The sequence below is a fragment of the Aplysia californica genome, unplaced genomic scaffold (assembly GCF_000002075.1).
Source record: "Aplysia californica isolate F4 #8 unplaced genomic scaffold, AplCal3.0 scaffold00814, whole genome shotgun sequence".
NCBI classification, from domain to species: domain Eukaryota; kingdom Metazoa; phylum Mollusca; class Gastropoda; order Aplysiida; family Aplysiidae; genus Aplysia; species Aplysia californica.
The window spans coordinates 173,885-199,352 of NW_004798084.1; the positions used below are offsets into that span (position 1 = coordinate 173,885).

The 25,468-nt window shown below is 38.1% G+C and overlaps 2 protein-coding genes across 2 annotated transcripts in view; one reads left to right on the forward strand and one right to left on the reverse strand.

Moving 5' to 3' along the window:
• LOC101848617 (multiple epidermal growth factor-like domains protein 6) overlaps positions 1-19,008 on the forward strand; it is a gene marked incomplete at its 5' end in the record, with an annotated part of 158,990 nt that extends 139,982 nt beyond the window's left edge. The window contains 8 exon segments of the mRNA XM_035972725.1: positions 530-544; positions 1,902-2,068; positions 4,225-4,315; positions 5,016-5,270; positions 5,836-5,964; positions 8,640-8,768; positions 9,636-9,770; positions 16,142-19,008. Coding sequence (XP_035828618.1) covers positions 530-544; positions 1,902-2,068; positions 4,225-4,315; positions 5,016-5,270; positions 5,836-5,964; positions 8,640-8,768; positions 9,636-9,770; positions 16,142-16,194 — 974 coding nt within the window.
• A 4,005-nt stretch (positions 19,009-23,013) lies between these two features.
• The window catches only part of LOC101847998 (protein hairy), a 4,075-nt gene continuing 1,620 nt past the window's right edge, over positions 23,014-25,468 (reverse strand). Inside the window, exon 3 of the mRNA XM_005109764.3 lies at positions 23,014-24,957. Within this exon, the coding sequence (XP_005109821.1) occupies positions 23,914-24,957 (1,044 nt within the window). The 3' untranslated portion in view covers positions 23,014-23,913. The remainder of the gene's footprint in view (positions 24,958-25,468) is intronic.

The following is a 25,468-nucleotide window of genomic DNA, read 5'->3' on the forward strand; positions in this document are numbered from 1 at the left end:
TACCCATTAGTTTATTTGATTACCAAAAATAATTGCAGTTGTGTTAAGAGAGACCATGAATGCTATATGCTGAGAATATGTTGAGAGTTTTCTTTGGTATTGAGTTTGCACAAACAAAGTGGACTCTATTTTTCATGTGAAAACTTTGTGTGAATTTTTCGTTCTAATGCTGCCATAACATATTATTGAATATGCACTGCATTGACCACCACCGCAACAGGACCGCTCAGCACACATTCTTTAATGTTTAATATTCATGTTAAGAGAGACAATTGATGTCATCTGCATTTTAGTGCAGAAATGATGCTTGCATAGATGGTTCTCTTGAATAGTTTAGGCTCCGCGACTAACACATAGAATAGTGACAGCTTGGTAGTCCAATTAAAAATTGCTGGTAGTCATTATGTGATTGCAGTTTTGTTTCTTTTGATAAAAGATCTAGATAGGAGCTTGTTGTCATAGTTATACTCAGTAAGCTGTGCAAAGGTTCACCTTACTTGAATGTTTCTTATCTTTTTCTCTTACAAAGCATCTTGGGTATTTGGTAAGGAGGGAAAATCCAACATCTTTTATGTTTTCAATTTGGTTTGTTTTTTGTTTGTAGATCTAGCTCAACTTCTTGTGTTACTACATTCTGTCTCTATTTGGTGGACTGTCCTTTAACAGTCGCTCTCCTAAGGCTTTACATGGAGTTTGGTGTATTTGATTTCCTTTTAAAATCGTCACATGCTATCTTCTTTTAAAAGAGCAATATTCTTTGATTTAAAAGACTGACACAATCTTTTGACTGTTTCCTTTAACTGACTTTTTTGTTTGACTCAATAGTAGATGTTTTTCTTCTCTTTCTGGACTTCACCATTCAGTTCAATGATGCACACTTTTCTCTTTGAAATCATCTTTTTTAAAAATTGCTATTGCGTTTCAATTTGCCATTTTTGACTAGATATTGTGAATAAGCAAACGTCATTTTCTAATTCCTTTTTATTTCCACTTTCCCTCCCAAATTTGTTGCCGTTACCCCAATCACTCACCATTTGGCATGAGGAGATTTTTCTGTGTGTTGAATCAGTTTTGTGTGTCGTCGCATTTGCAGTGTGCCAGTCAGTGACTGTGGAGTGTGGTGGCTTTAACCTACATGTTCAACATGTCCTCTCTCTCAGTTGTTTGAGACTTCTACTTTTCTGACATTTCTTGTACTAATGTTTAAACTAAAAAAAGAAGAAGAAGAAAAAAGTTTTTCTATTTCATCTTGTTCATCTGATGTTTAAAAGAAAACTTTCTATGGTTTTATATATGTTATTTACAGTACCGTACTGGTACTCATTGTGCTAAAAACTACTGAACTGTTGTAGGTGAAGATGAAACTGTGTTTGAGAGAATTGCCACAAGTTTGTCAAAAGAAACGCATTTTTTTGAGTGGGGGGGGGGTAAAAATAGAAAATTGCAAGAGCTCAGAAGAACAAAACACAAAAGTGATTTCAACTTACCATAGTGATGACAAGACTATCCGTGTGCTTATTGTCTACCTGAGATTTTAGGCTCATCGTTGTGTTTGTAGTTTTCAAAACTTATAAAGAAAAAAGATGTCACTGATATCCCATTTAAGTGAAGTAAACAAGGTTTTGGATGTGGCAATAATCATCCTCTTACCCAGGATGAGAACTCATGATAAAGTTTTCTCTCAAGATGTTATAAATGACAGTGTGGTGGGGAGAATAGTCTTGGAAAGCCCTTGATCGAAACACAACAATATTGTTTTAGATATAAGAAGGCTTACTAAGAAGATGTAATTTGTTTGTTATTGTTTAAATTTACATTTTGACATCTTTCCCTTCTCTGCTCCTGGAAGTTTTTCATTGCACTTTTCTGACACACGTACACTCACATTCACACCACTGCAGGCTGCACGGAAGGCGAGTACGGGCCCAACTGCGACCGCGTGTGTCAGTGCGCAAACAACGCAGACTGCGACGTGTCTACTGGCATGTGCTTCTGCCCTGAGGGCTTCGTGGGCTCTACTTGTAGAGAGAGATGCCCGGAGGACCGCTACGGCTTCAACTGTACTGGGGTAAGGCAATAAAGATCAATGAAATAAATCTGTTCTTGTCCTTTGTGTTGCTGTGGTGTCTGAGGCAAATTGGCCAGAGATGTACGCATTTGAATTTTTTCATTTTTTTTAGTAGCTAACTGACCCTTTGATCAGACTTGTCTGACTGTATCAAGATTTTTATTACGATGTCACCCTATCAATAATGCTCAAGGAAATTAATCCAAGTTATGATCATTGCATGAAGGTTATTTGTTGTTGTCTCCCTTGGTCGCTTGTGTCTTGTCCTGGAGGGGTCCAGCTACTCACAAGAGATATTTTCGTTATTAATGCATCTTTTCAAACCAAACTTTCACATCATATGCAGTACCCTCCAGGAAATAATTCAAAATATTTATTAACTTTCAACTCCAATATGTTATGTAATACCAGCTGTCATATTGAAATTATAAAATATTTAGGAAAACATTTTTTTCAAATATTTCGAGAATTCAATTGTGATTAACAGCATAGATTTTTTCCTTGTGTATCTTGCTGTGGCAACCTACATTGTTACTTCAAAGAGATTTTTAGACTATTATCTGTGTCTCCAGTACTTTTGTTCTCACACTACAGGGTGTCCCTATACAGGCTGGACACAGGGGATGTCAGTAACTCACCAATTGGTGACAGCATGGAGTTATTGTATCAGTGTCATGTGAATCTTGTAAATCAAAAGCTGATGGACTAATGGTGGGAATCACACTGAAATGTTTTGTTATAATCAAAACAATTGAATAAAATGTTGAACATTTTATGTGTATTTTTTTTTTAAATATAGGCCTAATTATGTTCTCCTTTGTGTCCATCTTCCCTGTCTGCTTCCTTCACTCTATCTCAACGTCTGTAGTGCCTGGGAAACTGGACTCACAATTGTAGTGGCCCTTTGGGTCCTATATAGAAAATGCTGCTATTTGCTATATACAGCAGGTGAATGAAGGGTTCCACTGGCAGGTCCTGTTTCTTTATATTCCTTCTCATGTATCTCTCTGTCTGTCTATCTTGTTCATTCCTGATAAAAAATAACCATTGTCATGTCTGTGTGCTTCTTTTCCTAAAAAAAAAAACTCAGCATATTCGACACTCAGTAGAAAAAAGTGGAAGTGATGACCAGCGATAACATGTATGCAAGATTTGTTTGTTTTTATGTAATATTGTGTATTATGATACGGTGCTAAATTATTGCATATGTCTGTTCATGAATTTATGTTTGTTTTTGTATATACATGCCATTGAAAAGCAAATTTCCCCTCAGGATGAATAGAAGTGGAATTTTGTTTCAATATCATGGAGTATCAGATGTGAACTAATATTGGGGATTATGGTTCACCTCTCATTTCTTTGTTTGGATGCTTTAGAAAAAAAAACTATTTTGATGTTATGCTCTATACTGTCACACCCTCCCCCCCCCCCCGCCAAGACAGTGCTACTGACTGAAGTGTCTTTAGGCCATTCCCAAAGGGGGGGGGGGTAATTAACATGTTCTTATGCACAGAAGAATTGTAAATGGGCTGATTTATCAATGTCATGCTCATACTCTGCCGGAATAACATAGGGGGAACTGCTGCTTTTTCTTTCCTCATCCTTACTATCGTAGAGGGAGTGGGGGGAGGGGGGGGGAGACAATTACAGCGAATTATAGGCGATTTCCAGGTTGAGAACCATAGATGTGGGGTACATAGAAGCGGAACCAATAAATTGGCAAAAAGAGATATTATTAATCCGAATACAGGAAAAAGAGGCTAAAACAGCACCTGGACATGGATGGCTGGTGCATCTATAAATAAATCATTGATGGTCTGGTCTGGCCTTACTATCGTCATACTTCTTTTGTATGTTTGTCACTCTCTTGTGAACTGTTATTTCCAGGATACCTGATAGTCGAAACAGACTTTGTACTGTTGAGGCCAGAAAGGTGAACAGAGTGAACCTGATTCCCGTTTGGACTTCTCTGTTGACAGCCACCCCTTGGCACGCATATGACCTTATGCAATAGCGAGTGCCGTAAAACCTTTCTAAAACTAGAACTTACCTGTCACACGGAGCTTTGTTGTTCTCCATTTACTTCTACTTTGCCTTTTACTTTGTTGATTCATTTTTATTTATTTCATGTTTTTGCCTTCCATTCCATCACACAGGTGTGTGACTGTCAGAATGGAGCCCGCTGTAACAAGAGGTCAGGCAGATGCAAGTGTCTGCCAGGTTACACAGGGAGCAAATGTGAAAGCAGTAAGTGTCTCAGTCTGGGTGAAGCCTGTCTGGTCTATGCTCTCTGTGTGTCTGTTTGGTTGTCCATTTGTCTGTCCATCTGTTTGTCTAGCATTGTTTGTCTTTGGTGTTCTTTTACACTGCCCTGGTAAGTTGGTATCAATTGGGATTATTTTTAAGTTTTTTGGTATTTATGTAATCTGCTACTGTTTGTGTGTCTGTATATCTCTCTATTTCTCTGTCTCTCTATGTGGGTGGTTGGCAGGTGCTCTGATGTGGTTTGCTTCTTCTTTTCTATCTCCCCTTCTTTTTTATGTTTTGTTACTCTCTTGTAACACGTATTCTAATCTTCTGGCGCTCACATGACCTTATACAGTTGTGAGCGCAGTAAAACCTCTACTAAAACTAAACTGTCTCTCTACCTCTCTGTCTGTCTGTCTGTCTGTCTCTCTCTCTCTCTTTCTCTCTCTCTCTCTCTCTCTCTCTCTCTGTCTCTCTCTCTCTCTCCCCCCTCCCTCCCCCCTCCCCTCCCTCCTCCCTCCCTCTCTCTCTGTCTCTCAAGGCCTTGCAATCTCCATCTGTCTGTTGTGATAATGTATCCCTCTCCTTGGGTTGGCCCTATTGGGCAGAGTTGAAGCAGTCCACCTCCTGAACTATCTCAGTTCTGTCGATCGGGATGTGAAGAGTCTACAATGACATTTTTCCCACTCTGTACCCTCAGTGTGTCCCGAAAAGACGTTTGGTCAAGACTGTGGCTACCAGTGTAACTGTAAACATGGCAGCTGCCACCACGTCACTGGCGAGTGCCAGTGTGACCTGGGTTGGACGGGCGCCAACTGCGACACAACCTGCCCCGCGGGCAAGTTTGGCCCCAACTGCGTCCACTCATGTGTGTGCCAGAATGGAGCGTCATGTGACCCAGCCTCCGGATGCTGTACGTGTAATGAGGGCTACTACGGACAGATGTGTGAGCTAGGTATGTGCAACCCCATATAGGATCCCCTGTATAATGCCCTCTCCCTGGTTGTAGCTTTTTTGTCAGAAATATGCACAGACACTTATGAATGTAAAGAAATCAAAAAGTTATCAGTTATTGCAAATGGTCATAAAAAAAATAAAAGCTGGAAAAGTCTGATGCTGATTCAGTTTCACTGGAATGCTAGAAATTATTCTAAACACCTAGTTATGAGAAGTCACCCCTGTTATTCAGTCAACTTACAACCAGGGAGTGGGCACTAAAATAAAATAAAATTTCGACAGCTTTCACAATGACATGTTTCACTCATACAGGCCCATTAAATGTACAACAATTTTTTCAAGTAAATATACATCATCAATAACATACCAAGAAGTATGTTCTAACCAAAAAAAAAGTACATACACAAAAAGGCAGTAGATTGTGTGTGCTTTCCATTATATCTGTTTTTTACTGCTTTCTGTTTTATGAGCCTCCAATGATGGATACTGTTTGTTTTAAGAGTCTGACTATTTGTTTAAAGTTGAGTCAGGTTCCTAAAGTCTTTGTCTTTTGTGTGAGACAGAGTGTCCCTCGGGTCGCCATGGCGTGTACTGTATGGAGAACTGCGACTGTGTGAATGGAGCCTCATGCTCCCCCATCACCGGACAGTGTCGCTGCCGGTCGGGATTCCAGGGAGACAAGTGTGAACAAGGTCAGGATTTATCACAATGTTGGGGGGGGGGGGGATGTCTTTTTTTTTCCCCAAAATTTTCCTTTACCTTTTGAATGTTCAGGCTTCTTCAAACATTTCTTGATCAAGTATACAACTTTCTGTTTGACAGAGCTAGAACTCTGATCATTACTGCCTTACAAGTACCATGCAATGAGGACACCTCGAATGAAATTTTTAATTAGTACCGTATTGTAACTTGGTGATTTTCCTGTACTGATGTTCAAAGATGTGTACATTCTAGTACTGTACTATAGAAAAAAGCTTGAGGAAGAAATTAACTGTTTACAGTAGAGCCTGATCTATAGATTGTTCACTTTCGTCTGACCGCAGTTAACTCATTCGCTACGCCGAGCCGTGGGGGGGCGGCGTGGCTAAAGTGCCGTCAGTATGCTAAACCGCCCCCAGCGGCTCGACAACCGATCTTCAATTTTAGCTTAGATTCTATTCCAATCCACATATCCATGTTAAAATAAAGGTCATAATATAATGTTGACTTCCGGGTCAAGCATTTCCACAGAAAATCGGAAATTTAGATCCAGTTTTGAAACCCGATTTCGTAGTTTATTCGACTTTGTTTTATCGTGATGCCAAAATTATAGCCCGGACACCAGTCTTAGTAATTTTACACAACAAAATCTATCATTATTTTGCCCACTAAAGAAATGTAGGACTCTTTTTTATAATATTGATACGATTGGACTCATATTGCGAATGCACTGTTATTGAGAAATCAATATTTTTGAGTGCTAGATGTAGGTCTAGATCTAAATTGTCAAAATATTTGTTTCTCCCCAAAATCACTACTTTTTGATGAAATTACACAAAAGTGCCACTCAAGACATGTATAAGTTTATTCCAAATGCAATTATGAATAATTCCATATAAGATACGAGTCGGGTTTTTTTCTGTTTGTGATCATTTTTCAAGGTTATAATTTATTTTTATTTTTTTCAATATCGGATCCAAATGTACAAATATTATGAAATGTATGTAAGTAACTGCAAACTTTTCAATATTTTCCAATTCTATATTCATTTATGGTTATTTTGATGTATCATTTGACTAGGTGCAAACTTATTTTTTGAGTTTCACCAAAGATTATTAATTTTTTATTTTCAAATTTTATCCGCATCCAATCAAAATTGTGTTGCATAATCGCCTCTTACAGGAACCAAAGTTGAAAAATACATAAATAAACATTACAGATGTATTCTACAAACCATACTGAAAATATTGGTATATAATACGTTGATATTTTTTTGAATTTGTGGCCCCAAAGACCTTTTAACTGCCCACTAGTCATCACCTCATTCGCCCTCCGGAAAAAAATTCGTCCCAAGCCGAAAATAATACGTAGCGAATGAGTTAAAATAAAAGGAAAAAAAAAACGCTGTGTTCAATCTTCTCTGATCTTTGCGTACGGGTCTAAAAGTTGGATAATCGACAGAATCTAAAAGCCAATTTATGAAAGTCACCTCAAACTAAGATTCTGACACGTTTTCTTTGATGTTAGCCTAAATCCAGTTAAACAAATAATGTTGACATATTTTCCTCAACACCGCACTTACTTAAACGTACGCCTATGAAACGCGATTAGAGAGACAGAGTGAGTTTTTTTCGAGACTCATTTAGAGTACATGGAGACATCGAGCCATGGGGTGAAATCAACAAGCTTACACTGAAATGTGGGAGCAGCAGGGTGGTATCGCTGTCTCGAAAAAAGCTATTTGTAGACTAGGTTACTCTAAGTCATTCATTCTAGTGGTCCTGTGTATGCATCCAAAGAGGAATTTTTAATATATATATACTCCAATGAGTAAAACTTGTTTTCTACTAAATCGAGATAATAAATGTGTTTGTTTTGGTACTATGTGTACCGTTATACTATTTCTTTTTCCTGAACTCTTTTAAAACTTACTACATTACTTTTCTACAGAAATCTGAGATTAAGTTTAGTTTATTTTTCTTCAACTCTTTTAAAACTCAGGTGAGGCCTGCAAAAGTACCCTGCAACGTTTCATGGGCATAGATCAGTTCATAAGTGAGCTAAAAAAATTTTAAAAATTTTACGTGGACAGATGAAATTGAACAAGCTATAGCAGCCACCAGTCCAAGACAACTACCTATACAAATGACCTCTTTCCTCCCCCCCCCCCATTGTGATATCTATTATGATAACACTTTCCAATAAGACCAGTCTAAGATGACCACTTTTCTCCTCAACACTTGACTGTCATCCTGGACATGTTCAACTCTATGTCTGTTCTTATCTGCACGGTTTTTGTCAAGTCGGGGGTGTTCTTCACTTGTGGGGAAATTTCTAAATGTGTCAGGGATGTATGTGTAACAAACGCCTCGCTTGTTGCAGATCTTTGCTAGACTGGGGAAATCTTGAGCTGAACCCAGTTTGATATGAAATGGCTTCCTTTGCCTTTCGTCTACATAAAAACAAAAGTTTATCCCGAAGTCAAGTAGTTTTTACTGTTTTACTGCTGTACATCCTTCCACTAGTAAGTCAAAATGCTCCCCTTTGCTTTAATTTAACCTGTAGAGCCCTGGCTCCCTGGGCACTTGTGCTGCAGTGTGTTCCAGACATAGGCTAGGGTCTTTAAGGTGAACAACAATCTTGCTAACTCTCCAATATTTCCCCCCAGCTTGCCCGCCTGACCGATGGGGTCAGAACTGCCGTGAGGAGTGTGCCTGTGGGGAAAACGCAGTCTGTGATTCTGTCACGGGGAAGTGCCGCTGCCACCCAGGCTACCACGGGGATCTCTGTGAGACAGGTGAGGGGACTGGGGGGAACAGGCTGGGGGTCGGATCTTTGAGAGTTATAGGGGGCGGGGGGGGGGGGGGGGGGACACCAGATCACAGATCTCTGGAGTCTAAGGTGATTTTAGGGGGGGAGGGGGGGGGGTATCTTTTGGGCCAGGGTAAGAAAAATAAACTAAACTTAATCTCAGCTTTCTGTAGAAAAGTAATGCAGTAAGTTTTGAAAGAGTTGAGGAAAAAGAACTAGTATAACGGTGCCCATAGTGTGGTCCTGATGTCAAGGTAGAGGACTTTATTTGGTATTGATAGTGTTGATGATTCTTTTAATAAATGGAAGAATAAATCCTGGGGTCTTAAAAATTAGAATTGTAGAAATTGTACATCCACATCAACACAACTTGGATCATTTAAGAGGCGGGCTTTGACCCTGCCTGTGTAGGCCAACCTGGGCTGAGAAGGGGACAAAGTTTCAGCAGACAGATTGAAATACTCGAAAAAATTCTCCCCACTCGGGATTTGAACTCATGTCTTCTGCATGCTCTGGCAAAACAGCTAACAGCTACACCAGATACCAGTCCCAGGTCTTCACCAACTATTTAGTGTCTTTTGCAGTTTCCTACCAGGTGCATTTTATTGTTAAAAGTGCTGTGAATGGCAGGCAGTTAAAACTATGAACGTTCATTGATTCATTCTTTTATCAGTAGTGTGCAGTGCCTCCAGCAAAGACTGAATGTAAAAGTTTAAATGATGAGAAGACTTGTTTACTTTGGAGTTGACTCTTCAGTTTAATAAACACAAAACATTTTCTTGTGACAGTAACGGCTAAAATTCAAGCCTTCAAAGAGAAGTGAGTGTAATTTCTGTGTGATTATTTTCCCCAGGTTGCCCTCCGGGTCGATTTGGCCCCAGTTGTGTCTACTTCTGCGACTGTGATAACGGCGGCAGCTGCGACCCTGTGTCGGGTGCGTGCGAGTGTTTACCAGGATGGGTCGGGCCTCGCTGCCAGACTGCACAAAGTGAGTACTTTTATCAGGGTGATATAGTCCAGGGTTATTGGACAGTGGGGAGATTTTTCGCATTTTTGATAATATGTTCAACCCTTTGTGCGATGGTCCCCTAAGAGAACTTGTACACCTGAGCTCCTTTGGGTTAACTGCTAGATTTGCACTACAGTGTGCTGAGGTGTGTGTTTGGTGTGCTGAAAGGTAAACATAACACACTCTCAGGAACGCTCTCGGGTTCATGAGCTTAAGGAGGGTAAAGAACTAAACAAATCTTCTGTGAGCCAGACTTTTATTCTGGGTGGCTTTGTTAGCTTCTGAACATGTCAAGAGTCTTATATAGCTATACTTAGTACTAGTGTTAAGAGTTTGCACTCAATAATTTTTTACTACCCGAAACATTCACAACTTTCTGGATAAAGTTCTTGAAAACACTTCATGTGCTGTAATCATCAGTACATTTACTGTCTGGTATGTTCCCATCACCAATGAGTTAATGGCATCCCAACAGTAACATGAGAGCTTCCAGCAGGGGAATACCAAGGCTTTTGCTCCTCTCACGGGTTAGGTAGAAGCAAATACCGTATTCCTCAGTGGCTGGTCTATATCAGTGCAAAATGCTGAGGTAGAGATAAAGTGTAAGCTGGGATGGTAGTAATAGTTGTAAAGGGCATAGAGGATGCTATAGAGTGTGTATGCACTGTTTGATACAAGTACAATAATATTACAAGATGTCAGTTTCTCTCCGGGATGAGAGAAGTTGTAGAAGACATTTTTATCGGGCTCAAATTTGTTAATGTGTGTGGGTGTTGTTTGTATGGATATAATACCAGTGAGTGAGCTGATGGTGTAACTCTCTTGTTATAACATGTTTTTTGTCATTTCTATACTGTGAGTGAACAGGCCTACCTCTTCTTGGAGGAACTCAGAGTATAGCTGGGTAAAGAGACAGGAATGAGATGAAGCTAGGGGATTAAGAACGGATGTAGATCACTTTATACTGAAAAGTAACTGATTTCTATTTCTGTTGTGGGTCTTAAGCCTTCCCACTCTTATGTCGGAGTAAATTCCACAGATAAAAGCTCTCCCATCTACTTCTGTCTTTGATTGTAGTCTCTACCTCTGTCTAATTGTATCCCATCTCCTTTAGGTCCAAATCCCTGCAAGACTTTTAGGACTTATTCTCTTTCTTGATACTGCTTCCTCTGCTGAAACAGCTAGACCTTCTGTAAACTTGCATTTGTCCTTGCCCAACCACCTTTTGACTCTCCTGATTGCTTGCTGGAGTAACTGCTTTATACCACTCAGTACTGCAGTTTAATGAAGCCGCCAATTTTTCTTCTGACAACAACAATGGCTTTTGTTTATTCTTTAGGCAACTGTTTGGGTCAGGATTGTTTTTTTTTCCTGTTTTGTTTTCTTTGATGATATGGGACTAGAGAGAAGTTTGTAAATTTGTTTTTAAAGTGCATTACAAAAGGTCAAAGTTCCCAATATTTGGTCTCAGACGGGGTGCTGAGTTGGATATGGTGTATGTGAAGAGGCACAGGGTGTGCATGTGGACTATATTATGTGAATACCCATTTCTCTTTCCTTGCCATACAGTTGCTCATTGAACAAGGTTTGTGAAAGCTCAGAGACAGCTCAAGCTGTCCCAGTAATTATCACCATAGTAGTTCACTACGCTGAGCTTACAACAATATTTTGCACAATTTATGCTCTTGGCTTTTTTTTATGGTATTTCTGTTCAAATTTGAACATTTCTTTCATATACTGTTATGGTACTGACAAAAAACATTTAGCAATTGTCATTATTTATTAAATGTTTCTTTTGAGTGATATTTGTATTGAAAGTTATTTATCTCTTAAATTCAATAATTTCCCTTTCATAGCATAGTGTTCTATATTACATTAACAAAGAATGTCATTAACAAATTGACAAATGACATTATTTTCCTTCTGTGCTTTACTAGATAATTAGGTATTCTTTTGAGAGCTTCTTTTCAGGACATTGGCAAAATTTTGTCTGAGAAACATTTCAGAAAGATAAAGGCATTAAAAAACGTTTGAAGAGCAAGAGGCGCAAATTTATTTATTTTTGCTGGCTTAACAATGCCAGTGTTACAAAAACAACAAAATCTATTATAATAGACTGCATCAGCCAGCTGAATTCTTAGTAATATGAACCATCTAAGTTAATGAATTTAAAAGAAGAAGTGAACAGAGAACAGACCAAATTCAAAATTTCATCTGTGCAATCATACAATGTAAATTGATCATTTGGATGAACCTTGGTCATACAAAGTTATTCTTCCATGCTTCAGTGGGAAGTCTTTCAATATTTTTTAGGTAATGTGTGATTGATTGAGGCTTAAGAAGAAAGAGGAGAAGGAAAAAAGGGGAGAAGAGAAAGGGAGTGTGTGAGTGAGTGTGTGTGCTCGTATATGTGCATGCGTTTGCGTGTGCGTACATGTGCGAGTTTGTGTGTGTGTGTTAGAGCTGGACAAAGAATCCATTCCAGAACAGATTTCCATTATTTATAAGACAGAAGAAATGTTCCTATTCCTTTTAACATTAACCAACAGTTACCAGTTACTTTACTTTATTATTAAAGTATTTGTTTTTATATCTCTGTATCTACCGAGGGAAATCATATCATTTGAAAGTAATTGGGTTTGGAGTCGGTGCCTATGATTCCTAGCTTTCAACAATCGGGAACCAAACCGCCCACCACTATGTGTGTGTGTGTGTGTGTGTGTGTGTGTGTGTGTGTGTGTGTGTGTGTGTGTGTGCGTATGTGTGTACGTACTGGGCATATTGACTATTACAATGTCTTTGAGTTTATAGTGATTACTACAGTTGTTTTAAACGTTGGGAAGCTTTGTCAGTAGTTTAGTTTTTTGTAGAAAACAACCAGCAAATGGATGTTGTCACGCTGTGTGAATTCATGGCATCCAATTTGCTGTCAACTTGTTAAGCTTATCATTTATGAGAGCTGGGATAGGTTGAGGCCACTGCTTTTTTGCTCTGCACTTTCTAATTTTTCGTAATTAATAGAACAATTTTAATTGACTTTGCCATGCTTACCGGCACATTATGCATCTGTGAAGATGTAAGTTTTGTTAAAACACTCAGTGGCGCAGTTAGTTGTGAGGAAATGGATTACAGTGCTTCATTGCAACAGCAGAACCAACAGGAAAGAAAGAAAAACTGCAAACCATCCGCTCAATAGGAGGTTGACGATATTTAATATATATGTATGTAAGGTGTGCTGACAAAATGAGTAACATCTCAGATTTTAACTGTATGAAAATAGGTATGTTAGATTTATAAGTGGAGTTTGTACATATTTTATTCACAAGTATGAAATAATAAAAAACATGTTAAGCTTGAAGAAAATGGCATCCATTAAAAGGTCTACAAATTTGACCCTAGTCTCAATTTTCGGACCATATTTCTATTTGTGGATTGTGAGAAGTAAATCATTTAGGAGGCACAACTCACATATTATTGTATTATTATTTTGGGGTTCTGTTTGTTCACCTGACATATTGAGGAGGAGATGGTTCTGTTGTACACTGGTTTCAGACTTTGGTTGGAGGGTGTCACTGATGTGTCCTACTTCAGGACGTCCCCCTGTTGTTTCTATTTTGCTTTTTGCCAGCACAAAAGGGCTATTGTCATGTCAATGTGCTCCTGTTTACTCAACTAAACTAGATGTAATTTATTTTACAGTTATACTGTTGGTAATTATTATTCCTTAAAAGGATCATGTTCACTTGAAATCAAAGCTCGGAGGATTATGAATGAAATTAATAAGTCCTCCACACAGAAGAGTTACTTGTTCACTGGCATCTGTGGTGTTGTGATTACACATTCCACTGTTGCATGCAGAAGACTTGAGTTCAATTCTCATGTAGAGAGAATTCTTAATCAGTCTTTCTGCTTTGGTTTTGTTTCCCCTCAGCCCAGGTTGGCCCTGACAGGCAGGGTCGAAGCCTGCCTCCTAAATGATCTAAATTGTGTCGATGGGAGGGGCGAAAAATCACCTACATTTTAAGAATAAAAGTTACTTGTTCCACTGCGTGTTGAAATGCTGCCTCCTTAACCTCCTTAGCTTGTGCACTAACCACCCTTCTAACAATAACATGTGTGGGACTGACACCTTAATTGCAGGACGAAAGAGAAAAGAAAGAGAATTGAGATGTTTAAGATTTATTTATTTTTTCATTAACGCTGTGCAAGATATCTCGCATTTGCTGCATACTAACATGTGTGATATTTTATCAACCCTGAAGCAACTATGTACAATACAACATAGTAAGTTATCTTGGTTGTGTTGCATAAAATACACCATCATAATACTTAAATGTTAATGTTACATGGTGAATTCATTATGTGCATGGCATCTGGTATAAAGTGGCTTGAAGAAACAACTGTAATTTGCTCCCTTAGTTCTATTGGGGGTACTCCGAAGAACTAAAAATTCTTAAATGTTAGGCTTTGGTTAAAGTAGACAAGTGAAAGAAAATCCAATCAAAGATGTTCGTGTACATTAGTAGATCACTGACAAGTTCATGCCGGAGTGGTGTTTGCCTCTGTCTTGGAGGAGTAACGGACCTGCGCATTAAGAGAAATGCTGCATGTTCCAGCACTTGACCTCCCATTTTCTGTTCTTTCAATGTGGTTGTTGTAGAGTTACCGAGTTTACTAGTGCTGTAGGCTACTCATCAGTATGCGCCACCCACCACTAACAGCTGTGGTTGAGTTTTTGTTCAAGTTTTTGGACTACATGAGTTGGAGGAATCTCTAAAGAATGCTACTTAAACTGAGTGCATAAAAGAAGAGTTCTACATGCTCAAAAAGAAATAATGTTGATTACGTGATCTAAGTTTTTTGTATGTTTTTATGTCACAAGCAGAAGACAAGGCCAAGACTGTAAGTGATAAGTCTGGAATGCGTTACGCTGCTCGCTAGCATGTTTGTGAGATTTACGCCTATTTGGTCCGTCCCTGGACAGCGAGTGATACTGACACATAAATTGCTACTGTCGAAATGTGATTCCATAATGTGATAGCATGTCAGTTTAACACTTATGAAATGCAATGGTTGAAATGTAATTTTATAACATGACAGCATGTCAATTTTGGCATAGCTTGAGCATAAAATTTTACTATCAAAATGTGATTCTGTGATATGGCAGTGTGTCTGTTTTGACATAGTTTGAGCAAAGTTTTACCATCAAAATGGGATTCTGTAACATGACAGCATGTCAGTTTTGACCCATGAAGTGCAACAGAACTATAGAGGTGCTACACTGGTCATTTCTAGGAGGACTGATTGTACGAATCAATGGTTGTCCTCATGGGAACTGAGAGAAAGTATATTATATCAGAATGAACTGGAAGGCCAAGGAAGTTATTCTGAAGTGACCTTGTGAAGATCCTTCCGTCACAGGGCCTACATCCTGGTGTTAAAACATTCTTTATTCAATTTCACCTTTGAAAACTTTAAAGTATGAGAGCTGTCATTTTATCAGCTGCAACTCAAATGTGACAATGCTGATGTGGGTTAGCTCTTGAATAATAAAAGGGAAGTAACTAAACCATGTTTGCTATTTTTGCAGACGCTGCAGTAGAATTTTTCAACTCTGAGAGGATTTTTGAAATTTCCCTTTCATTGTTTTGGTTTGATCCGTACATACAATCATTATCACACATTCTTCATATTAACGGTAAACTTACTTATGCATTCTCATCATTACTAATGAATAGGCCAGACCTGTTTGTATATGAAATTTAATTGATGAGAGTAATACAATATTATTTGTTTTAGAAAAACAAAAACGTTAACAAATTGATGTCATTAGGAACACTCCAAAAGCATTTCCTAGAGTAAATCTAAGGGTAAAAATGTAAAGTTTGGTATTTTATACTTAGCACTGTTCTCAGACTGACTAGGGTTGTCGCCTTTAAGTCTTTGTCTCTCCTCGGCTTTTCCATTCATCAGTCTAATATTCTAAGCTGCCGTGCTCATTCAGCTTGTGTTATAATAATGATGATGATAATACATGTAATAATAATAGTAATAATAATTATTATTATAATAATGATAATAATTATAAATACTAATTTGTTCGTGTAACGTTATTGAAAATTATACCTATGACTTTGACAGTTGTTTAATAATAATGTTTTGTATTGCTCATTATGCCCATATTCTGCTTAACGGACTTTACAACAACAGGAAAGTCCAGCCTTGAAATAGCACAAATGTTCTAAATGCTTACAAGATAGCAGCTTCTTATATATCCTAGTATATGTGTCTGTGTATAAATATATTGATCTGGTCTAATCAATGACCACTGTGTTTGTTGTCTATTTCAGTACCCTCTGGGCCCCGGAGAGGGGATATTCCTTGGGCGGTCAACTACAGCTAACAACAGCCACAACAGCAACAGCGGTGCCAACATCATAGATAGCGACGACAACGGAGAGCTCAGGGCACAGCCTGTTGAGGTGACCTTGAACTGGGCTGCCAGCACATCTCGGCCAAGTCCTCCGGTGGTGGACATTGTAGACTTTGAGAAGGTGGAGAGCGTAGATAGTGTAGCCAGCAGTAGTTCTGACACCAGTGGGGATGAGTCTCTCTCTGTTGTCAGCCAAGGAGGCAGTGACACTGTCAGTTCTGTCATCCTCAGTGGAGATGATAAGGAGATACAGATAGAGGAGGAAGAGAGTAGGGAGGATAGACAAAAGAAAACTGAAGATTGGAATAATATTATTCAAAGCCTTGATGGTGAAGTAGGCATATGATAGACAAGTAGTGTAGTCTTTTCTAGACAAAGCTTTGATCAGTCAGCCATTGTGCTCCTTTACCTCCTGGCTGTTCACATTCTGCTCTGTGATCAACTCATTGGCATAACTTTTTTCTCTCGATGTGGCACGACATGGTCTGATTCAGGCTTCAGGTGTTCCTGTTTTCTCTCTTCCACTTCCCCATTATAATTGCAAGTTCCCACTTTTCTCTTTTTTTCCAGTGCATTTCAATCTACTCCGAAGTTTGGTGTTTGCTCCATCACTTTGTTCTCCGGTCATACATCGGACGCATGTTTTTCCTTTCTTAAATCTTCATTTCTCTTGCCACAAAAATGAGTGACTCCAAATGTTTTGTTACGCACACTGTAAAGTAGTGTCAAGCAAAGTTACTGATTTTTCTCTCTACATCGACGTCTTGACTTTTTAAGTCTACCCTCAGCTCGGATTTCCCTCTCTGTCTCTTTTAATGCCCTGTCTCCTCCCCTCGCCACTACCAGTTCATTGAATTAAAACTATTCTCAGCCTTCCCTTAATGTATAGCACATGTTCCCACTATTGCTGTATACGTAGCCTTGGCACGTAATATTATAGATGAGGCACATACATGTGAACAGTCCTTCCATCCATCCATTCTTTATGTGTATCCGTGTTACTACGTGAATTAATGCCCCCCAATGTGTACACTGCACAAGGGTCCCCCCCCACCAATATTCTGCTGTAATATTTGCTGCTTGGTCTGTCTGATCAAATATCCCTGCTCCCCCTAGGTTGACCAATATTGACTGCTGTAATCACTGTAGTTTATCACCGACCATCTCTGAACACAGCAGAGAAGTTTTTGTTTACACTTGTGAATTTTATAGTTTTGTTGTAGTCAACGGTTTGTTTGTTAACATTTTTCCTTTTGTCACTTTAAGTACGTGTAGCAGACAAGGAGCATTTGTAGCAATCGGAGAATAAATGGACTGGTGAAAAAAGGTCAATCAGGATGATGCCATATGCTTAGACAATAAGTATGATCAAATTTCAGACAAATACTGATGCTGCTGTTCAGACTCATGGGATTATACGTAACAGTTATGCTTATTAGCCCTCTCATGTTGAGTTTATTTCCTGTTTTGGAGCTGAATATGCTTTGTACAACTGACTGAGGAGTTTGATGGGTGATGTTTCAATAATGATGCGAAAAACAGTTCAGATAATCAGTTTGTGGACTTGCACTGAAGCCTCAAGTCTTTTGATGTAAAGGAAATTTATTTTCCTTTTGTAGGTGTGGTATGAATGTCCGATTTTGAAAAGGAGTATAGAAGATGGGAAGCTTTAAATATTAAAGCAGATTTGCACCTTGATGGGGTGTAGAGTGAGCAAAACTTTTGCAGGAAATGTGTCTATGTACAAGTGGATTCTTATAATATCATTATGTCCAACAAGCTCGTCTGTCTAGTTCTAAGGTGACAAATTAATTTCTTATCTCATGAAGGAAGAAAATGGAAACCAAGCTAGCCTTTCTATGCGTGAGGTTTTTTACAGCATTTTTTTTTATAGTACATCATGTCTGCTTTTTCTTTTCAAAGAAATTTCCCTGTCTAAAATTCTGTTCACTACATCATTTGAATGCAGTATTCCTACAAAACAACACTTAGAATTAATAGTAGAATAGTAGGGTTTGTCAAATAGTCATTATTTTCAATGTTTGTTTGGTTAGAGTGCAGGAAAAGTTGTAGGCCTATATGCTTGTCACCGCAGCACTATAGTTTTAATTGCTATGTTCTATGTGACTTAATGTTGTTGGATTTTTTTTTCTTTTTAATTTTAACCCCTTCACTGCAACTAGATATTCCAACTGTGGCAAACTTTCTTAGCTCACTCCTTACTATACTGTGTGCTATTTACGACCATCTTTGATCGCAATTTTAAAACTTTTTTTACAAGTCTATGATTGTATCAATTATTACTGCTGCCAAAAGCGAAATGCTCGCAGCTAAAGGGATTTGAAAACAACAACATCAATTATTACGAATTGGGCACCCATTTGATTTGGTTTTCTTGCGTGCCCAGATTAACTTCAAAGAGTAATGTAATTGAAAATGAAATGTGTGGCATTTTGATGAAATCAGGCACTCATCAATTTTTGGGCATGTGGAGTTATCTTACTTAAACCATATTTCTTTTTTATCTTTCTTTTGATTAAAAAATAACCATCTATCTTGAACAGAAGTCTAAAATGTTTGCAATAGAAGGAATTGGGGGTAGCCTGGTGTCAGTGGTAAAATTAGCAAGAAAATGGCCACCAAAGTTTGGTGACTTCTGAAGCTTGAATGTCTTTGGAAACTGCAAATTTACATATTCTTTTTTGCATTTGAGCAGCATGACAACATATTTCAGTAAAATCTACAAAGAAATGCGTTTTTAAATGGACAGGAAAAGTGTTGAGCCAAAAAAGAAAATTCAATAAAAATTGCCCAACTGGCGGAGAAATGCTGGTTTCTTCGTTTTGATTGTTTTGATGAGCACATGATTTCACCATGATGCCTCATAAGTCAGCATTTGATTTGCAAAAAGTGTCAGCAGTGAAGGGGTTAACTGGAACCGGTTATGTTTATTTGCAGATGCAAACATGGCAATAATGTGCAATCTTCCAATGAAAACATGCTCTCCCCCCCCAAGCGCTATGATTAGCATGCATTCACTCCATAGGTCTTGTTGTTTTTTTCATAATTTGTGTTTGTTTCTTTTCATTTGCTCCTGTAGTTTTTGTAGCTTTTGCCTTCTCACTTCTCCGTCACATTTTTATTATAGTTTTACTGTTTTTCCATTTTATGTGTAACATTCATTTGATTCACATGTTCCATCTGTAGCATTAAATTTTGATCAAAGTATTGAGTAAGATTGACAGTGTGAAATGGCTAACAACATATTGTCTTGCTGCTTGGTAGAATGAAGACTTTTATCGGATGAAATTAATTTAGTTCAACATGTCTTTAGGACCAGTGTGACTGTTGTAGTTTGTTCCTTCTGAGAGTTGGAAAAAACAACTCTGTCATGTACAGTGTACATAGCTTTGATGTTCAATATATGTGTACAAGCAAATGTATAGAATGTGTGTACTTGTGTGTATGGTCTCTCTGATGTGTGAGAACTGAACACTTGCAAATATGTTAATGATTAATGCGTTTGAATGTTCATGGATGTTTTGTACCCTTATACATATATATATGTATGAGTGTGTCTGTGCGTATCTGTGTGTGTCTGTGCGTGATCTGTTTGTGTGTGTAGGTTCTGTATTTTGTCTGGAAGCTATTAAATCATTTTAAGTTTTTCTTTCCCTCTTTTTTTTTAACTTGCTGCAGTTTTAATGAGTAGAGCTCGCGCATTTAAAAAATTTTCACAACATCATGTTTTTGTTCTGTAAACTTTGATTATGATGATGTAAAATTTTTTTTAAGTGAGACACATTCTGTTTTCTTTTCATGAAATTCTTCTGGAGCCAGATCTAAAACAGATATGGATTATCATGGTTGGGCCCTCTTTTTGCTGCTCAAATGCTCTCTAGTATAATATGAATCAGAAACAAAGGTTCTTTTCTCATTAAATTAATTTAAATGAGGTTCAAAAAGCAAACTTGACAACTTCAAAGAAGTCGTCTTCGTAAAAACTTACCATAAGTTAGAGGCTAGACTTAAATACAGACAAATTAGGTTTTAAGTCCACGTTGGAGTCAAAATTACTTTCAGAAGTCCGCTAGCTTTACTTGATTTTTTTTTATTGGAGAAGAATTCAATCATTAATAACTTCCAAGATGAAATGGGGGGGAAGAGTTTTGAGAGTTAAGTGATGACAAGAGAGTGTGTAGAGACTTACTCAGAGTACATGGAGGTTTGTCAGGATATGGTTCTCAGACGTAAGATTGAATAATTGCTGATATTGGTTCTTGTTGACAGTAGATTCGTTCTCTTAGGTCTTCGGTGTGTGTGTGGAGCACTACGTCCAGCAGCACTTGAAGTGTATCCATGTAGACTTGATTTCAGCTATTAGTGTGTGCTTGTCTTGTTTATTCTTGTCTAACGCAAACAAAAAATTCTTGATATTCAGTCGCTTACATATGTTTATTTGGTCATAACTCGTGCATTTATGAGTAATTTATTTGTCCTACTCGTCCTATTCTCTTGTACGGTTATTACATTTTGCCACTCTATACAAATAAAAAAAAACAACCAATGTTGGTCATTTGGAAATGGACTTCCTGTGTTGTCACTAGTTCTGTCATGTGTGTTCCTTTGTTGTAAAAAGTCAGTACTGTCAAACCCACTTTAACGGCCACCTGAATATATGATAATCAACCGAACAAACAGCCACTTCCCATTCCCCTCCCTTTCATTTTTTTTCATTTTAATGACACTGTGTAAGCCATCCGTCTGTCTAAGATGGTCATTTTTCTCCTCACAATCAGTTACCATCTGAAACTATTTCGACTGCGCTGTATTTTGATTACAGTTACAGGTTGAAGAAAGTATTGAATCTTCTAAAATAAGTGAAAGTTGCATAGATTCTGGAACATTTGAGACAGATATTATGAACAGATAACTAGAGCAGCTTGACTTATTTCCTCTTCTCTCTACCAAGGCCCAGATGATGTGTGAGTGCCTCCCTTTTTTTTTCAAGGGAGATGAAGGAGTCCACCCTATTGAAACAGGTGGCTGAGCTTATTATTGTCGTGTTGTTTGTTACGAACCCAACTGGCATGAGCTCACAAAATTTTTGTTTTCTCTGCTCTTATAATTGAAATATTTAGGCAAGGGTTCAATGCTTTCCAAGCTGCTCATACCATGGTACACTCAGCATCATATGTCATGAGCTTGTCTTCTTGACAATAATTTGGTTTATTTTTGGGATCCACTGATTGGATATATATTATGTGCAATTTTTATAATAAAACTCTTTCAAGAAAGAGCAAAAACTATAGTTGTAAAGTAGGCTACAAAAAACTTGTTACTGTTAGATCTAGCAATACAATATCCAAAGAGTGACCCCCCAAAAAGATGTCTGTTTTATAAATGTTTGGACAAAATGTTGGCAGTATTGTGCATAGTATGTTGGCTGACCTGAAGAAATGTGTCAAAACTTTCTCAATATCTGAGAACATTTACAGAAGATTGAAAGAGTGTCTTGTTTGTTTTGGCAAGTCTTTTAAGTTTTACCGCGCTTGCAACTGCATAGGGTCATATAAGCACGCAGGACACATTAAACATTTTCCAGTTTAGTAGAAATTAATTTTAAATTTTACCAGTGTGGTGGCAGAAACATACTCTTATCAATTTTTTACCACAAAGGGATCTTTAACGAGCGCAACTTGCACCCGGGACCTCCTAGATAAATAAATTTCATCCTTATCCATAAAAGCTAGAAGGTGTTAGATCTTACCAACCCAAAGACCAGAGGTGTGGCTGAAAGGCAGCAGTAAAAAGGTGCCAAGAAGTAGAAGTAGTAGTTAATAAGAAAGGCTGCAGAAAGAGTCATGATCCCAGAGATGGGGGGGAGAGGGGGCAGGAAGTGGAGTGAAAGCGGACGACAGAACATGGTTAAAGAGCAGGAAAGGAGAAAATTTTAGGGAAGAAAATTTTTCGGCGCAGTCAGGTTTCGAACCCACAACCTATTGAATGAGAAGCCAACACTGTAACCCATGAGGGCATCCAAAAAAGTGTCAAAACAGATTTGTCTCAATTTTTGGAATGGAATTTCAGGTCTGTTTCCAGACATTCCTTTTACTTCTGGTTCAAGGGTAAATCTGCCAAGGTCATGTTGCCTTTTATACACATAACAAGCATCAGGACAATTTCAGATGTTTCTCAGATATTACATTGCACCCACAGTACCATTGACAGTACGACAAATGCATTCACACCATTTTTTTATAATGAGCTAAGCATGGTGCGATCTGACTTGTCAATGTGTATTGACTGATTGCTTCATCAAAGCTGCGATGATAAAATGGATTGCTGCCAAAGCCGTGTAAATAAAACAGAGAAAGTCACTTCCACCTCAGCCCTCTCTAAACACAGGCTAAAGAAAATTCAAGACAAGAAAAATCTAGAGTTATGCTCTGACCATGTACATGTAACTGGTTTCTTGAAAATATTTCAACACCCGGAAAAACCCTTTTGATTCAAACTTTAGCTCCAGAGTTTCTATACTGTTTAAAGCAAGTGCATGCTGACTCCTGGTTTTTATTGACAACCCTCCTACAAAGAGATGCCCTATCTTTTCCAGTTTACTTAGAGCATAAACACTTTCAGTCAGTAGCCTATGTGTTTGGTGTGAGTTCAAAACTTTTTGAATCAGAGAAACAAGAATAGTCAGAAAAGAAGTGAGGAAAATTTTGAAACAAATAAAGTTGTTTTTTCAAATCAAAATTGATAAAACAATAACACAAAGCCTCAGAATATTATATCAAATTGCGTTGACTTTAATTGCATGTCAACAGCAATGAATCATGAATTATAATGATAATATTTATTAATGTTAATATGCCACAAGATATCACAGAAATGCTTTGGAATGCTAATAAAAATGATTAGATCTACTGAAACTAATAATTTCAAAATATATGATACTATTCTAAACTCAGCTCATAACCCAATAATAGACAACAACAAAAAGACGCATTCAAGATGCTTGTTCTAGACTGACAATGTACACAAAGCAAGTTTTGTTGTGGACAACTTTTTTCTAAACTGTTGACAAATTTAATTTCCAACCCCTGCCCCCAATTTGGTTTGATCTTCTTCTTAGAGAGTTAGATAGGCATTATTCTGTTCTTTAGAATAGAAGACAACTTTCAGAAAGCAGTAAAATTAATCCAACAAATGAAGAGTGTCTCTCTTTCCATTATACTAAAGACAAGAAGAGTGGACAATAAATATTATGTGTGTAATGTAATAGAATAAATACAGGAGAGCCTCTTTTCACGTTCAACAAGAAGTTCATGACACAAACATATCACTTGCTGTGCTGATTAAGTATTTTTGTAAAAAAGGAGTTTTTTGACAATTCAACATAAATACAAACACCTCAGATACAGCAACCTTTAGGATTTTTTAAGCTATAAAGCCATAACTTGATAACTGATACTTCACACAACATGTCAAACTTTTATGACAGAGGGTGCTGAAGCAAAAATGCTTTTCCAAACACATCGAATAACAGAATGCAAAATGTACAGTGCATTGATAACAAGTCGGTCCAGCTCAGGTTTCACCACTGGAATTCTATTTTTACCTTACTTTAAAATAATGTTGACAATAAAGATTAAGTACAATCAAATGTCACTGAGACGACAATTCTCACCACGGCCGCCACATCGTTTCCGGGGAGATCTGCTGTGACTGTCGCTTTGTGCAGAGGTTGAGAGCATTGTTCGGGGTTTGTGGCTTCAAAGACAAATCACCAGCTATCTGAACAGCATTGTCATACACAGCAGTGTGGCTCATGTAAGGATGCACAGGAGTTCTTGGGATGACAGGCAGGGGTTCGTACCCATAGTACTGATACAGTGGCTGTTCTTTATGGGGAAGACCCGACTCTGAGGCTGGAGAGACTGGGGTAGCCGGGAGGGAATGGGTCGTGATATTAATACTTGCATGTCGAGGTGTAGGGGGGGACACAGAGCGACTGAGGGGAAGATTATCCCGCCGTAGAGATGCCAATGATCCACTCATTTTAACAAAAGCAGAGTTCTCGTGTACAGGTAAGATATTATGCTCAGGGCAAGGCCTGAAGATCTGTTGGGAGGTTGGGCTGGGTCTGTCTATGGTTGATGTTGCTTCCTGCTCAGAGAAAGTTGGGTCTTTGTTTTCGATGAACGACTGATCTGAAATATCCTCAGATGGCTTTGACTCAACCACCACATTACCATCACACTGAACCAATGGCTGCTCTTGCTGTGGCTGATTAGAAAGTTTTTGTGAAATGGGTGTTGATGACTGAATGGGTGATGGAATATAGCACCGCCTTGAGTCAAAACTGCTGACAGGTGGTCGCTGAAAACTGACATGATCTTGTGACGCTGAGGGCGGAGTCATCTGTATGGCATAACTAGACACAGGGTGCTCCTCTACTTGAACAACTGTCTCCATTTGTCGAGCAATTGTACGTAAGTGATTCTGAAGCTGGACTTTGACCTCAGAGGGCACCAGGCGAGAATTTTGAATGTACCTGATGGATTCTTCAGCACAGGAGCTGAACCCTGAGGCATATCTGACAGCCATGGCTTTGCGGGCAGAGAAAGAGCTATCACGCGATGAACCAGTCTCTGTCCTAAGCCGCGTCAGAACTTCCAGCGTTTTCTCCAGAATTTCTGCCTTTTCCATTTTATCCAAATCTGTTTCCTATGGAAATGAACAAAATGAGAAAGTTCAGACTCAATGTTATTTCTAGAATATAGATCTTATCTATATAATATATATATATCTATATATAAATAATAAACAGTAACTCTGTCCCATGTTATCAAAGAGTACAATTGGGTGTATTATTCAGCAGCAAAGTCACAGAAAATAAGATCAACAAATTAATACAACAGCCACACTCCTATTGAAAACTTTAAGAAACCTTTTACCTCAAGTAACATATATAAACAGAAAAATTTGCACAAGGAATGGTTGCTATAGTTACAGAACCTGTCCTATGATCTAAGACTATAAAAGTGTACACATATAAAGAACAGCCCTGAGGACAACCCCCTTTTACTATGTCATTGACATTATTATAATTATTTTTATACTATAGGCCTAGTACTTGTATATATATCATATTATGTTACCCTTATCATTCACTTCACACAATAACATACTGTCAATGACATTGAATTGATTGAACTAAATCAAAATAAGAGAAAGG